Source organism: Anoplopoma fimbria, chromosome 1 (assembly GCF_027596085.1).
Source record: "Anoplopoma fimbria isolate UVic2021 breed Golden Eagle Sablefish chromosome 1, Afim_UVic_2022, whole genome shotgun sequence".
NCBI lineage: Eukaryota > Metazoa > Chordata > Actinopteri > Perciformes > Anoplopomatidae > Anoplopoma > Anoplopoma fimbria.
The window spans coordinates 25,969,344-25,982,898 of record NC_072449.1 but is presented as its reverse complement, the minus strand read 5'-3'; the positions used below and the strand labels follow the sequence as shown (position 1 = coordinate 25,982,898).

At 38.9% G+C, this 13,555-nt stretch overlaps 4 protein-coding genes across 5 annotated transcripts; 1 reads left to right on the top strand and 3 right to left on the bottom strand.

Annotated features, from left to right (window-relative positions):
* The first annotated feature begins 157 nt into the window (after positions 1–157).
* On the top strand, positions 158–1,896 carry ndufc2 (NADH:ubiquinone oxidoreductase subunit C2). Its single transcript, XM_054605357.1, has 3 exons — positions 158–406; positions 993–1,136; positions 1,698–1,896. The coding sequence occupies exons 1-3, from the start codon at positions 268–270 to the stop codon at positions 1,745–1,747; spliced, it is 333 nt and encodes a 110-aa protein (XP_054461332.1). The 5' UTR covers positions 158–267; the 3' UTR covers positions 1,748–1,896.
* Positions 1,897–1,946: 50 nt separating this feature from the next.
* Positions 1,947–2,715, bottom strand: thrsp (thyroid hormone responsive). Its single transcript, XM_054605355.1, has one exon. It carries the CDS (start codon positions 2,633–2,635, stop codon positions 2,216–2,218), a length of 420 nt encoding a protein of 139 aa, XP_054461330.1. The 5' UTR covers positions 2,636–2,715; the 3' UTR covers positions 1,947–2,215.
* A 1,724-nt stretch (positions 2,716–4,439) lies between these two features.
* On the bottom strand, positions 4,440–6,215 carry guca1c (guanylate cyclase activator 1C). Its single transcript, XM_054603517.1, has 4 exons — positions 6,021–6,215; positions 5,393–5,542; positions 4,815–4,902; positions 4,440–4,576 (listed from the first exon to the last, which is right to left on the bottom strand). The coding sequence occupies exons 1-4, from the start codon at positions 6,213–6,215 to the stop codon at positions 4,440–4,442; spliced, it is 570 nt and encodes a 189-aa protein (XP_054459492.1).
* A 3,403-nt stretch (positions 6,216–9,618) lies between these two features.
* Positions 9,619–13,489, bottom strand: LOC129092525 (TPA-induced transmembrane protein). Of its 2 annotated transcripts, XM_054600505.1 has the most exons (7): positions 13,137–13,489; positions 12,869–12,943; positions 12,512–12,598; positions 12,194–12,305; positions 11,720–11,880; positions 10,991–11,061; positions 9,619–10,870 (listed from the first exon to the last, which is right to left on the bottom strand). In XM_054600505.1, exons 1-7 carry the CDS (start codon positions 13,203–13,205, stop codon positions 10,675–10,677), a joined length of 771 nt encoding a protein of 256 aa, XP_054456480.1. In that variant the 5' UTR covers positions 13,206–13,489; the 3' UTR covers positions 9,619–10,674. The 2 variants fall into 2 exon arrangements, with proteins under 2 accessions (XP_054456480.1, XP_054456489.1); XM_054600514.1 differs by lacking the exon at positions 12,512–12,598.
* Positions 13,490–13,555: the final 66 nt, after the last annotated feature.

Here is a 13,555-nt window from a genome sequence, read left to right as displayed (position 1 = left end):
CTGGGAGTGTTATGTGTATGTGTGTTATTTTATATTATTATTATAAAAGTAATTATTGCTAAAAAATGTAAAAGTATCTATCTTCCGGCGTTGGTTGCTAGGAAACAAGAATAGGCGGAACTGAAGCGGCTCTCGTTTGTTGTGCCCGGACGTCTGTTGTGGTTGCGCAGCATGCCCTTGACTTCCTCCGAGAGGTGATAGCCGAAAAGTAAACGCAGGCCGCTGGGAGGTCACTTGAATATCTGAATTGAAGGGGGACTTCACACCATGGGGTTCATTCCAGACCAGGGGAAGGGTCTCCCTCCTCCGACGATCGCCAACAGGAACTCGGTGTGGCTCGCTGGCGTAGGCTGGTGCTCCGCGGTGCTTCATAATGCCATTAACCACAGGCCACCGCTAAAATCAGGTTAGCATGTTTGTTAGCTGTGTTGTCAGGGCTTTACCATGTCTATGGTGTGGCACTTTCCTCTCAAGTGTGTGCGACATTTAATAGAAATCATTAAAAATGGTGCATTTAAGCAAAATGTAGACCTGGTGTGGGTTTTTTTTTTTTTTTATAAAAGAGCAGTAACTTCTTATGACACCTTCATTATGGTAGCTGGGAGTATAAGGTTAACCATTTTCATTTCTTCTCGTCTCAAATGTAAGAAAACAAAAACTAAAAAAATATATTTTTATATATATATATATATACTTATATATTTACGTTTTTATAGTGATCATATTTCACAAGATACCAAACTGTATTTTCAATCTGATATAGTCTACTTATGCTTTGTTTATTTCTTTTCTATAGTCTTGAATTTTGCTTAATTTCAGTACCAGTCTGGTATACCTTCTTATTTTGAAAAGTATAAGGTGCAAGCCTGAGGTTTCACGTAAGCACAATGAAAGCTTTAATGTGTGTTTTCAGTGCAAAGTTCCTATTATAATATTGTCACGTTGTGTGCTTAAAATGCAATCATATCATCGATCCTCTTTGCCTTTTTTAGGTGTTCACCGACAGGTCTTATTGGCAACCATTGGTTGGTTCGTCGGCTACTACGTTACAAAATATGAAAATTACACTTTCGCCAGACTTGACCGAGATATGAACGAGTATATCAGACTCCACCCACAAGAATTTGCGGCAAAGGGTAAGTGAATTTTCAGTGTCTAACATAAAACACAATAATCCAACAATACAGCTTTCTTCATATTTAGTTATTATATAAAACTTGGGAGGGACATTGATTAGCCTCACTCTTTCACCCAGTTTGTGCAGTTGGGCAAATTCTATTGGACAACACTGATAGGTTTTTGATGAATATTTGTGGCATGATAGTTGTCAGGTGGACTTTAATTAAACAGGGGATACGATAGGTCAGAGAAGGCGTTATCTTTACATTTATTGATGGAAGCAGGCAGTGCTCTCTATGGATACATTTTCCTAAGCCTTTTCCTTTATTGTTTCATTGCACATTATCCTCTGGGCCTCAGTATATTTTTTATATATGTTATCACGTCATATGCTGACAACAGACTGGATTTTTAAAAAGGGTTGAATATGAGTGTATGAAGCATCAAGCTGTGTAGTTTGTGCCATACTTTATGTAGTGTTTCAAGAACAATCCCACATTCAAAGTCTTCACATAGAATTTTAAAAACTTGTATTTGTGTAACCAAAGGGTTTCTCTCCGTTTCTTTTATCCCACCAGAAAAAAAGACCTTTGCAGAGATCGTCGAGCCTTTCCATCCTGTGCGCTAAGTGTCGGAGGTTTGTGAGATGGAAGAGGGAGAGAGGAAACACTTGTAGACTATCCTCTGTCTTGAGTGGTCTTTTTGTGAAATCTGTCCGTCATTTATTGTGTGACGCGTAGTTATGTAAATAAAACAAATACCTGAATTCAACAATAAGCATGATGCGTTTGGGTGTTTGAACATAAATCAGGGATAGAACACTGCTCTCTTGTTTCATGATCATTTAATCAATAGACATTTTGTCATATCTCCTAACCATAGTTTCCAAGGTAATATTACAGTTGTGAAGAGATAGAAAAGATCAGTATTCACAATGCACATTTGTTCCATATCTATTAAGTTGGGAGCATTGGGTCACAGAATGTACACATTTCAGACATTTGACATCTTCAGGTGACTTTGCTACATATGCAGCGCTTTTACAAACGCCATATGTTTTTGTTGTTGCTTAAAGTCCACAAATCGTACATGCTTTCTAATTTGCCACTCCAATGATGTCCATATATTTCACAGTGAGGCTCTGAGTCTTCTTGGTGAGGTCACTCATCACATAAAACAGTCCTCTCAGGTGGAAGCGGAAGAGAGCTTCAGGATCGCTGTCCAGGAGAGGCTCCAGGGTCTTGTTGAGCGCCATGTTGCTCTTGACCTTGTGGTCATCCAGGAAAACCAGGCTGCTCTCCACTGTGTTTCTTATGGCCTTGAGCATCAGGTAGTTGCTATGCAGGTCTCTGCAGGACTCTTCTGTAGCTTCACAGTCCCACGCCTCATCAGAGGGCACATCTCGCAGCAGGCTCGGCAGGAGAATGGTCTGCTCCATGTCACTAACAGCTGAGCTGTACCCTGTCAGAGCCAAGTGCAGGCTGTTTTTGATAAATTTGGCCTCGGCAGACTGCATGGTTCCAGTTGGATGTGGTCGGCTGCTCCTAGTGCTGTGGTGGCTTACAGTAGGAAGCAGTGTGCAGCGCAAAGCCTCGAGAGCAGATGCTGGGGAATTTATACGATGAGTAGAGGTGGGTTGATCAGTGCGGTTATGTAATTGCATCACCCGATACATTTAGGGACACTTTGAGGGCTTTGTGGAGTCAAACTCTTATCTTTATTTGTTTTACACAACCTGCAATTTCTCTGAGGTCATAATAATGTCTGACCAGTGTGCACTAAAATCTATCTCTGTCAAATCATTAACTGTGCAGACCATGATTTTTGATTGCCTCAGTATGCAGGCAAATAGATCCTTGGTGTTAAACCAAGAACAGCGGTGTTTACATTTGCAGGTCATCCAAGAGGCCTGAACTCATGGTTCTTCTGTCGTCTGTTTTCACATAATATTACAAAAAGAAGAGAGAACTTATGATTAGTCTTCAAAAGAAAATGAACCTTTATTATGGCCCTAATATAATCATTATAATGAAGGAAGGACCCAGGTGGGCCTGGATGCAGTCTTATGTTTGTAGGTCTGGTTCCCCTGAAAACTAAATGGCGATAGATGATAAGGTTCTCTCATGTGTGAGAAGAACTCTAGCATTTTCTGCACAAATGGTAATGGAAGACAGTCTGTTTATTGGCAGACTTGATCAGAAGAGGAGCCAAGTAACACCTTGAACACATCAAACCAGTTTGTGGCACATAAAATGACAAAGCATATAATTTTTAGAATATTCTAGTTGCCCTTGGGATCAGGTAGTATTTAAAGATATATGTCCATGCAGTGACCTACAGTAAGTTTGCACTTTGGATTTAGCAAATAATTGAGCTGATAAGAGTGATTGATTTGGCCAGAATTTATAGACTCCCTTAATTACAAACCCTGTATACTTTCAACAATCAGGTCTGCTTAACAGAAGCATGCTTTCCATCTCTTTGGACCATAAGTTGATATAGTAATAAAACACAGCTATAAAGCCTCAATAAAGAAGGTGTGTGAAATATTAGTTTAACTCCAGTCCCTATCTCTGTGACCTGCACAAGAAAAAAGTTTTTCTTTTTACAAAACAAATTTATTAAATTTTAAGGCAACATTGAAACCTTAATTATTGCAAAATAAAGTAAAACATTACATGTCAAATATTTTTACATTCAGTCACTATCAATATTCAGTTATCCAGATTTTAAACAAGCAACAGTGTAGTTTTCATGCAGATCTCACATCAGCAATAACACAAAACAAAGAACACGTGAGTGTTAGATTTTAGTTTACAATGTTAACATTTTAACACCCATATGCTGTAATTATCTCACAGATGGCAGAAAATCCCAAAGAGTTTGTCAGCTGACTTCTTGTGTCTGACAGTTCTGTAAACCAAGAGTCCCATACAAGAGTTTCGGCTCAATAGGGTCTTAATAAACTAATTCAAAGTCATTCACCGTGCTTTGCAGCGTCTACTGAAACCTTGATGGGAACCTGAAAGTCCAAGGTCCGCCCGTCACTGAGACCCTCCTAACACGGTCCTGTTAAAATGTTTTCAAACATGACTGAACTGAACAGCCATCGTCCAGGAAGTGTGAGAGCACAAGCAGATGGGGTGGGGGACCAAATTCTCAGCCTCCCTCAGGCGACGTACAGAGAGATCATAACTGTGTGGGGTTCTCAGTTCAGGCTCCTCATCAATCAAGCACATGCAATCTTTCCTTCACACTGCTGCATTCTGAAAATCAATCAAACTCAGTTCTCCACACAATCCATCTCGCTGACCACGGATTCAGTTTACAGGATCCTTCTGTAGACCTCCAAGGATGATTTCAAGAACGTTGGTAAGATCCATCATCTTGGTGAGCATATCCATGATGTCGGGATGATCCCTGGCCCCGCTGATAAACTCCTCCAGTGTCAGCTCACCTGAGCAGAAAAGATGGAAATGACATCAACGCATTACAAACATTAGGGGATTGTTATTTTACAATGATCATATGTAAGGAAATTTACTACTAAAGGGTTAATTGATGCATCATATTCATGCAGTATTTCACTGATCTGGGCTGATAATGGTGACTTTATAGCTTAAACCACGAACACAGATAATAAATGATTAACAGTCGCTTCATAGGTCCTGACTTGACAGTAAAATATCCCTTACCTTCTCCGTGGACATCAATCTTCTCATATATGAGAGTTACAATCTCTTCTGGAGGCACGTCGTAATTTCTGGTGATGTCTTGAATGGCCTGATAGAAGAGTTTACACAGTTAACTGTTTGTTAAATGGACTCTTGCAAAGGCCTAACATTTAAACATAACAATGTGCCTTTCTTCAAACTGCTGCTGAATGCACTTAATAAGTGAGTAATATTTTAAACTAATGATAATTTAACAGTATATTGGATCTTTAACACATAGTACGGATTCTAAAAGTACTACTACTACTTCTACGACTATGGCATTCAATTATTTATGTATATTAATAGAATGGTACAAAGGAGAAGAGTTGCTATGTAATCTGTAGGGTGATTACTGTTTGCTTGCGTGACTGAATTAGGTTATAGGCATGGCCAAATTTAGACTTGGGGTAAGATAGGAAGCCCACCTGGATTATGTGTCATGTCTAGTTCATGGCACATTTTCTCTTTCAGAGTAGAGCTTCTTAGCTTTGGGATCCAGGAAACATTGAGCTGCTCACTTCCTTATACATGCAACATTCCCAGAAAATATACTGTACCTTGAATATGGTCTCCAGTTCCTGCTTGTCAATTTTGCCATTTCCATCTTGATCAAAGAGCTTGAAGTACCATTTTAGTTTCTGGTTAATTTCTCCTTTCAGTAACAAACTTATTGCTGCAATGTATTCCACAAAGTCTATGTAGCCATCCTGCAAAGGGACACATGAAATATACAGTTAGGGGGATGACATTGAACTCAACTGCTTGCAAATCAATATAAAAATGTATTTCGATTAGATTTTTTTTTTTTAAATAAATATATTTTTTTATCACTTAGCGTTTTGTGATTCTATGCAAGGGCTATGGGGTCAAGGCAGTTCAGATGAAACTATAGCAGATATTTACAGATACAGTATACAGTAAGATCCAGGGACCTCTGCATTCTCTGAACAGTCCCTTTGAAATGTCATGCTGTTCACGTTAAACTTTTTAAAATAATGCAGGGAGCCTCTTATTTTCCACTGCATAGAATTCCTGAAACCATTATTACTTTGTGCATCAGGATTTCACCAAGCCACTGTCTCATCAATTGGCAAATTGTTACCAGAATGACCAGACTTTAAAGGGAATCCCACAATCCATTTTAGGGAATAGGGAATAAGAGATCTGCTGCAGGTGTTCCCTTACCCCATCCATGTCAAAGGTGAAGAACACCTGGTCCACATAGCTGCTGGCCTCCTCTGTCATACCGTTCATCTCGAGCATTGTCTTGAGCTCAAAAAGCGTTATGAGTCCCGAGGGAGACTCCTTCATGAATTTGGTGTACCAGTGGTGCATGTCCTGCTCCATGATATCATCGATGCTGGAGTTGTGGGAGCCCATTATTCCTCCAGAGGTGTGATTTGGTCCGGAACCCTGCAGAAAGCCAGTGGTGAGATCGAGGCGACAGAGGACAGTGTTCCTACTGAGCATCGGCAGCACTGAGGTCTGGCTGTGATCACATGCAACGACCACCTTAATCTTTAAGTCTTGCCACAGAGATAACCCTTTAATGGGATAACTGTAGACGGCTTCCTAGAACCTCAGGAGATTGTATCCTATATGAAGTGGGCTTGGTTACCAATGTACAAGGAGGTGGGACTCTTATGTGTAAAAAGGAAAGCTGTCAGAGACCCTGTCAAATACAGGGTTGAGTTGAATTGAAGACTTCAGCCATGGAGCTGTGGGACAAAGTGTCATTTCGTTTTTAATATCTTTTCTATATACATTTTTTTTCTTCATTTTTTTGCAGTTTTACATTGCCATTCAGTGAGTTATGTTCATACTGTTATTTTGTATTCTCACCTGCATAGCCACATGTCTTAATGCATGCAAATAAATGATCTAAAGGTTCACTCTCAAAGGTTGTATAACACCTCTGGGATTTCTCAGGGATAAACTGAGGGAATTCCTCTTGGAACTAACTCATCCTCTTTGCAAACATGAACAGACTGGGGGATATGTCTGGCCGACAAAACAAACATTAAGCCTCTTATGAAAGATTACATAAAAGTTATTTATACTCGTGATCAAATGGTCATACTGGGTATTTTACATTAAACGAGAAACATGCATATGCATGTGCTTTTTTTTCAAAAGCTAGTCATAAGTTTTTTAATTGTGTGCTTATTTGCATTGGATGCTTTTCCTTTCTAGGGTCTTTTATTGCCCTGTTTTTAAAGATACGATGAACAAAAGCAAAATCAAAATGGAAAGGAACAATAGGGTTATAATTCTGATGGCTCAATAATGCTTAATTATGATTTTAGGTCAGGAGAGAAAAGGCCTGGCACTTAAGGTGCTTACATCATTGAGGGATACTGCAGGAGAGTGCAACATTATTGTCCCATATGTTTGGGACACAAGAGATTACATAAAAAGTTTGATACTTTTCACTGAAGTAAAGATTCCAATTAAAGTATACTCTGAGCATGTTGAACCAATTTTTTTCCTGGTATGTTAATAAAGTAGGAACAGTGTAAGCAAGAGCCATGTCAGATGCACTAAACCATGGATTTATTTCATTATCAACTGTGAGACAGAAAAATACATCGATGTGGGTATGACAAATTTACAAGGTCACACAGAAGTGGTGTGAGTGGTGTGTGTGTGTGTGTGTGTGTGTGTGTGTGTGTGTGTGTGTGTGTGTGTGTGTGTGTGTGTGTGTGTGTGTGTGTGTGTGTGTGTGTGTGTGTGTGGTTTGTCTTTTGCAGGGTTGTTGTTGCTTTGGTATCTTATTTAGCACTTAAAAGCTCTAAAACAGTCCCTGGCTTTGGAATTGAGAGGAACCTATTATAATTGAAAAGATTATTATAATTTTTCTGCTGCACAATTGCATTTTTAAGGGACTTAGGAGTCAGTGGGCTCCATAGCTCCCCAAGACATGTCAAAGTTCCTTTGACATTCCTGAATTTTGGATTTGTATGCTGATTTTCAGTTTACGAACACATGTCTGCGGAGGCAAAGTGGTATGGTTTTTGTGGAACGGCATCGCTGTAGCGAGTTGGGCAATTTGCATGTTTCACCATGTCACAGGAATCTGTAGTGACTTCAAATTGTCCAATACGCCCCAAATGTCACAAGCTGGATGAAAGTCCAGGCTGGAAGTTATGCCTGTATTGCTGATGTGCACTATGGGCGAGGACCAGTCCATCCCTGCTTGCAGCTTTAACTATCATATCATTTTTTGCTGTATGCACTTTGATGAAAGGCAAATTGAGTTCACCTGTAATGAAATGTTCTATATGAATTAAATGGATTTGCCTTGCCTCACAGTTTTTGCCAAGAATTAAACCAAATATTACCCGATCTAGCCTTAGGTCCCACAATCAGGTCAAATGACTCATCTTCTGTGCGATATCAACATGTAGGGGGGCCGAGGCTCATATGTTGTAATTGTTTCCTCTCAGTGACAAGCCAAAAAAAGGTACTATGCTTAAACAATCATTTTTACAACTGACCCTTAAAAAACAAAGAGATTAAGGTTATAAAATAATTTCTCAAGATACGGTATATACTCATCAATCTAATGACAGTAACTCAAGCCTGATGATAAAAATCAGCTTTTATTATTTTAATAGAATACATATGATCTGTGGCAGACTTGGAGTCCATAGAACATATAACAACCCTGCACACATAAGCATGGATACATACATGTTTAACCAGCACTGGTGACCCAGGCTGACCGAGTGGCTTTGCATGACCAATCTCAGAGGATAATGGGTTCGATAAAGGATACACAGTGGTGATGTTTAAGCCAACCAGGCTATCGAAGCTCACAGGGCTTATTATAGTAAATCTGTCTTTAGACGATTAACAATTCTCAAAATAGGATTTTCGAGATGGACCACCAGTGAGCACACGCAATGCAGACAGCTAGCAACGATTAGCCTATAAGGTATACTCAACCAGGATGCATGCTGCTGCTCTGTGCCATGGCACATGATCTCTCACTGCTGCCGACAGATAAAGAAAAGTGTTTACTTTAACAGAACAGAAATGGACACATGCAGAAACCCTACTAAACCCTGAATACCTTAAGCATCTTAAGTCAATTCAAGTTGTCCAGTTAAAATCAATAAATCCAGTCTTAACAGAAATGTGCAGGTTTATGTTGTTTATCCCAACACGATTTGAAGGTTTCAAAGAGCAGGTGGAGTGATGTGGTTTCATGTACAGTAATAAGCTGTTGAAATCTCTTTGATTTTACTGATGCAATGCTGTTTAAACTTGATCTTTTGACCGGCATGTGACTATCATGCAGCCAGGAGGTTTGAGAACTGCATGTGTAAATACATTTACCCCTTCAGGAAAAGGTGGCCCCGGGGACAATATGCTCAACACTATTAGGAATTTATGTCATACACAATAATATTTTTAAATTCTAATTGTGCCTTTTTAGAATAGCAAATATAAGATCCTCAAAAAAAACTCAGCTGGTTCTGTGTGGTGGTAAATTTTATTTTACGTGCACTGCTGTCTGATTGTTGATGATTTGCTATTCAGAACCCCTAAATGTATATTCAAATATAAATTATTTGCCAACCATATCTTGATATATCCATTGTAAAAAAGATTAACTAACTCTGAAGTTATACTGTAACTGAATGACTGTAGTAACTCTTACTTTTGAGCTTCACATTAACTGCACAATTTCAGCTGTGAAAAAATATAAAATAAAAATAATCTGTATTTAATAAATAAAAGGCTTTATACATTGTATCTTACATGGTTATTTTAATCAAACCTTAACCAGGTGAGTTTTTACCATAAAAATGAAGTGAGAAAAAAAGTTTACTCAAACCTAAGCTGTTTCGATGAAGTCTTGTATGGAGAATAAAAAACAGCTGAGGGAAGGTCTATAATAACCCTCTATTGCATGTGAAGAATGTCTGTGTGAGACCAGATACTCTGCCACAAACATTAATGACAGCTGTAATCTCATTAGAAGGACATGTTGACATGATCGCTGCCCGTAAACAGACTGCGATCTCATACTGACACACAGCTCTGTACTGTACATGTGATAAGTCACCAGTGTTGCAACAACCAGAGAGACAAAAAAGGAAATCGTAACTAGCATGTTTCACATGCACTCACTCTACTTTTCAACCACAAAGAGCATCCAAAATACAGCGTTTTATTATGGCCGTGTTTAACCTTCACTTACAAAATGATCTCACCAGCAGGCTCATTTTCCTGTACAGTTCTCTGCAGTGTTTGTTGCCCGATAGGCAAATGTTCCACAGCTTTGGTTTGCAAATAATGTCTGGTGATGGGAAATATTGGCACAGATATGCAAATATAAACACTTGTATTTGTATTTAAAAATAACAATTTCAGACAGTTGTGTAAAAGTGATCATACATGAAATGGCAGTGATAGTCAGGGAATGAATAAATATTTACAGCACCGACATTTACAGTGGAAGTTAAACAAGGCACAGTAATAAAAACTCAAATGCAATATGGAAAAATGTATTTCCTTCCTTATTTTTGTTGACACTATGGTGAGTAAATCCAGTATATGTCCATTTTGAGTCCTGAGAGGTCACTGTTGACTGATTGAATTATGAACAGTCTTAAAAGCTTATTAAATAGAATACACAATGAGATCGTCCATATGACCTGTAACCACAATGACTTTTGTGTGACTGTGGGTTCCTGTGGTAAAGATGCATCACAATGCAAAATTTCTGCAGACTCGTGGGAGAATCACACATGCAGTCTGACACAAACAACCCCCTCGCTGTAGGAGTGTCTCACTTCAGTGAGAAAGAAAGCAAGATACACCAGTTTTCCTAGTGTCTTAAAAACATGTTTAAGGAAACTGGATCAATGTAGGTCTGCCCCGACTCATCCCCCTCCTGGTCGTATAGGAACTGTCTGAACACGTTGAACACCATCTCCCTGCTCAGGGTTGTGTTTCTCAGCTGATCCTGCTGCTCTTCAGGCATGAGAAATGTCAGCTGGTAATCAGCGATGACTGACCCGTTCCTGTGGGGAGAATAAAACAGAAGTTCATACATTTTACAAACTACAATTGGCTAAATCATGTAGCAGAGGTGAAATAAATGTAGTTCTTAAACACTGCCTCTGAGGGTAATGCTTGTTCACCTGAAAGCTTGTATCTCAGCTTTGGAGAAGTATCGTCCCAGAGCAGGAGAGGATCTGTAGAGGTCAGCCAGCTGGGTGGGGCAGGAAAACACATGCAGAGGCAAACAATAAGAGAGCGGATACTGAACTACTTTCACTTTAGAAGGAGTTCAGAACCAGCAGCTATGAGCAGGCTTTTGTTTTGCCAAGCTTGTGGAATTACAGTCTCAGTTTAGAAGGTGTTCGTTACTTGGAAGTGATGGAAGTTACATTTATATACTATACAGCTGTCATTGTGAGGTGTGGATGAAGTCAGCTATGCAGCTCTCTCGCTTAATAAACAAAATAAACCTATAGTTTGAAATGTGATTACAGTGTGATTACAACTCTGGCTAGGTAAAGTTTTAACGAATCTGCAAAGGAAGCAAATACACCCTTTACATCTTTTTCAAATATTTTTTGTTGCATCATCTTATGTTATTTTACACATTCATCTTCTGTTTAAATATAACGCATATTGATATAACTTGTAATGAATGTGCTATTTGTATACTGTAAATACAATTACCTTCCTTTCCCTAAATAGCATAACTATTCACTTCTTCTTTTACCTTTAATTAATTGATAGCAAAATGAAAGAATAACAGCGTATTCCAAAGTTTGTATGTTTGCTGCTATATACTGAGTTATGAATACAATCAATTAATATGCATTTTTTTATTTTAAATTCAGCTCATTATTGGTACAAACCTTTTCTGTAAGGTTAGCAGCGAGTTCTTGGCTTTCATTGGAGGAAATTGAGAATAGTTCCTCTGTGAAGACCTGATTGGGCATTTGGAAGCTCCCATTGAAAGACCGAGGAACTTTGAACAAGGAACTGTCGAAGTTCTCATCCACGTCCTTATGGACCGCTGCTCAAAGAAGAAAATGATCAGCACCAGCAACATAACATTATGTTATCATTAGTTTCACATTGTTTTAAACTTCTGAGGACGTTGATGTTGTGATCTTGCATGAGCAACATAATAACTGTCAGTTGTCAGCTGGCCATGACCTTGTAACATTCGCGCTCTTAAGTTTGATAAATTGCCTTGGTACAGCTCAAAGTATATTAACAAACATTGAAATTCCTACCCGATTTCTCACTTCGATGATGCACGTATTAATCATTAACTGTAGCATCATCTCACACCAATATACATCACACTCAAAGTGAAACCTTACCTGCGCACACAGCCAGTGAAATGAAAACCACAGCAATGATGAGGAGAACGATAAGGACGATGATCCCCCATAGTCTGAGCCTCTTTCTTCTTATCTTGCACACCGAGCTTATCTAAAGGCGTAATGGAAATGCTTTGTCAATAGGGCCACAGCCTATGTTGGTTCAAGTTTGATGTTATAAATAGATAACAGGTTGAATGGGTATATAACTCAGTCAATTATAACATGAGGCATGATAACAGAAAGTAACACTGCCTTTACTCCCGGTTTAGGAGGGAAAGAAAACATAACATTTATTTTGATTTAAAGTCTCTATACCACTTGAGTAATGGATGTGTTTCCCAGAGTCCTTTGAGTTTCAGCTCCATGACCAAAGGGCACCTTCTCCCCATTACTACTGGTAGTCTGACAAAAGGACACATCAAACCTACGTTACTTCCCTCCTTTTACTAGAAATGAAACAGGTCATCTAGGATACAGTGTGCTGATTTATTCACATCAAGGAGTTCTGAGAAAATGTGAGAAGTTGTTGCAACAGAAATGAGAGCTGCTTTTTGTTTTGTCTCTTACATAGAAATGGGAAAATTCATACTAAACTGAATATATGTGTTATTCTAATATCTTGAACGGCCTGTAAATCTGAACAAAGGAGCACAGGCTTTGATGGAAGCTCACCTGTGCAGAAAGCAACCCGTCGCTCTCTGTTGCATCAGGGATCCTGTAGGGACCATCTCCATTACCTGCCCTGGCCTAGGAGCAGGCAGATATGGGGGTTAATACAATGGAATAAATAAAAGTAACAATACATACAGAAGTGGTATGCATAATATCACTTTTTTTTTTTTTATTATTATATGATATTACTAATACTACTATTACAACTACCACCATTACTATCATCATCACTCTCAACATAAACTGGTTTACTCCATTATTAACTCACCCGTTCATTAAAAGAATATGCTGCTCCATCGTTCCCATTCTCCCCGATGGGCTGGAGCTCAATGTCCATGCTGGTTTGCTTCCAACTCCCAGTGCCTAATAGGAGTGGTGTAATCCTGGGAGAATTTCAAACCCGGAAATGCCTATAAACTATAACTTTTGATAATAAAAACGCACTGTCCAACGTCCCAGATGCGGGTTAAAAAAAGACAATTCCTCAAAGACAACAGGTCGTTGTTGTCACATTGTTTGAAGTTTGTTTTCTTTTTCTTTTTCTTTTTTCTCCTGACGTGGACGTGTCTGTTCTACTGCTCGTCCTTTAACCAGCCAGGTGAGTTCCTTCAAGTTTCGGCGCAGCTGACGTCGGAAGGCGTTGACAAGAAAAGAAGAAAAGAAAAAAAAAAAAAAAAAAAAAAAAAC

Bases quoted from the DNA above. Each gene is read 5' to 3' on its own strand.
- ndufc2 (XM_054605357.1), top strand. From the start codon at position 268: ATGGGGTTCATTCCAGACCAGGGGAAGGGTCTCCCTCCTCCGACGATC. The intron at 407-992 runs GTTAGCATGTTT...TGCCTTTTTTAG, and splicing joins CAGGCCACCGCTAAAATCAG to GTGTTCACCGACAGGTCTTA. The intron at 1,137-1,697 runs GTAAGTGAATTT...TTATCCCACCAG, and splicing joins ACAAGAATTTGCGGCAAAGG to AAAAAAAGACCTTTGCAGAG.
- thrsp (XM_054605355.1), bottom strand. From the start codon at position 2,635: ATGCAGTCTGCCGAGGCCAAATTTATCAAAAACAGCCTGCACTTGGCT.
- guca1c (XM_054603517.1), bottom strand. From the start codon at position 6,215: ATGGGCTCCCACAACTCCAGCATCGATGATATCATGGAGCAGGACATG. The intron at 5,543-6,020 runs GTAAGGGAACAC...GTCCCTTTGCAG, and splicing joins TCACCTTTGACATGGATGGG to GATGGCTACATAGACTTTGT. The intron at 4,577-4,814 runs GTAAGGGATATT...TTTTCTGCTCAG, and splicing joins GATTGATGTCCACGGAGAAG to GTGAGCTGACACTGGAGGAG.
- LOC129092525 (XM_054600505.1), bottom strand. From the start codon at position 13,205: ATGGACATTGAGCTCCAGCCCATCGGGGAGAATGGGAACGATGGAGCA. The intron at 11,062-11,719 runs GTTTGTACCAAT...TGCCCCACCCAG, and splicing joins CTGCTAACCTTACAGAAAAG to CTGGCTGACCTCTACAGATC. The intron at 10,871-10,990 runs GTGAACAAGCAT...TTCTCCCCACAG, and splicing joins GCTGAGATACAAGCTTTCAG to GAACGGGTCAGTCATCGCTG.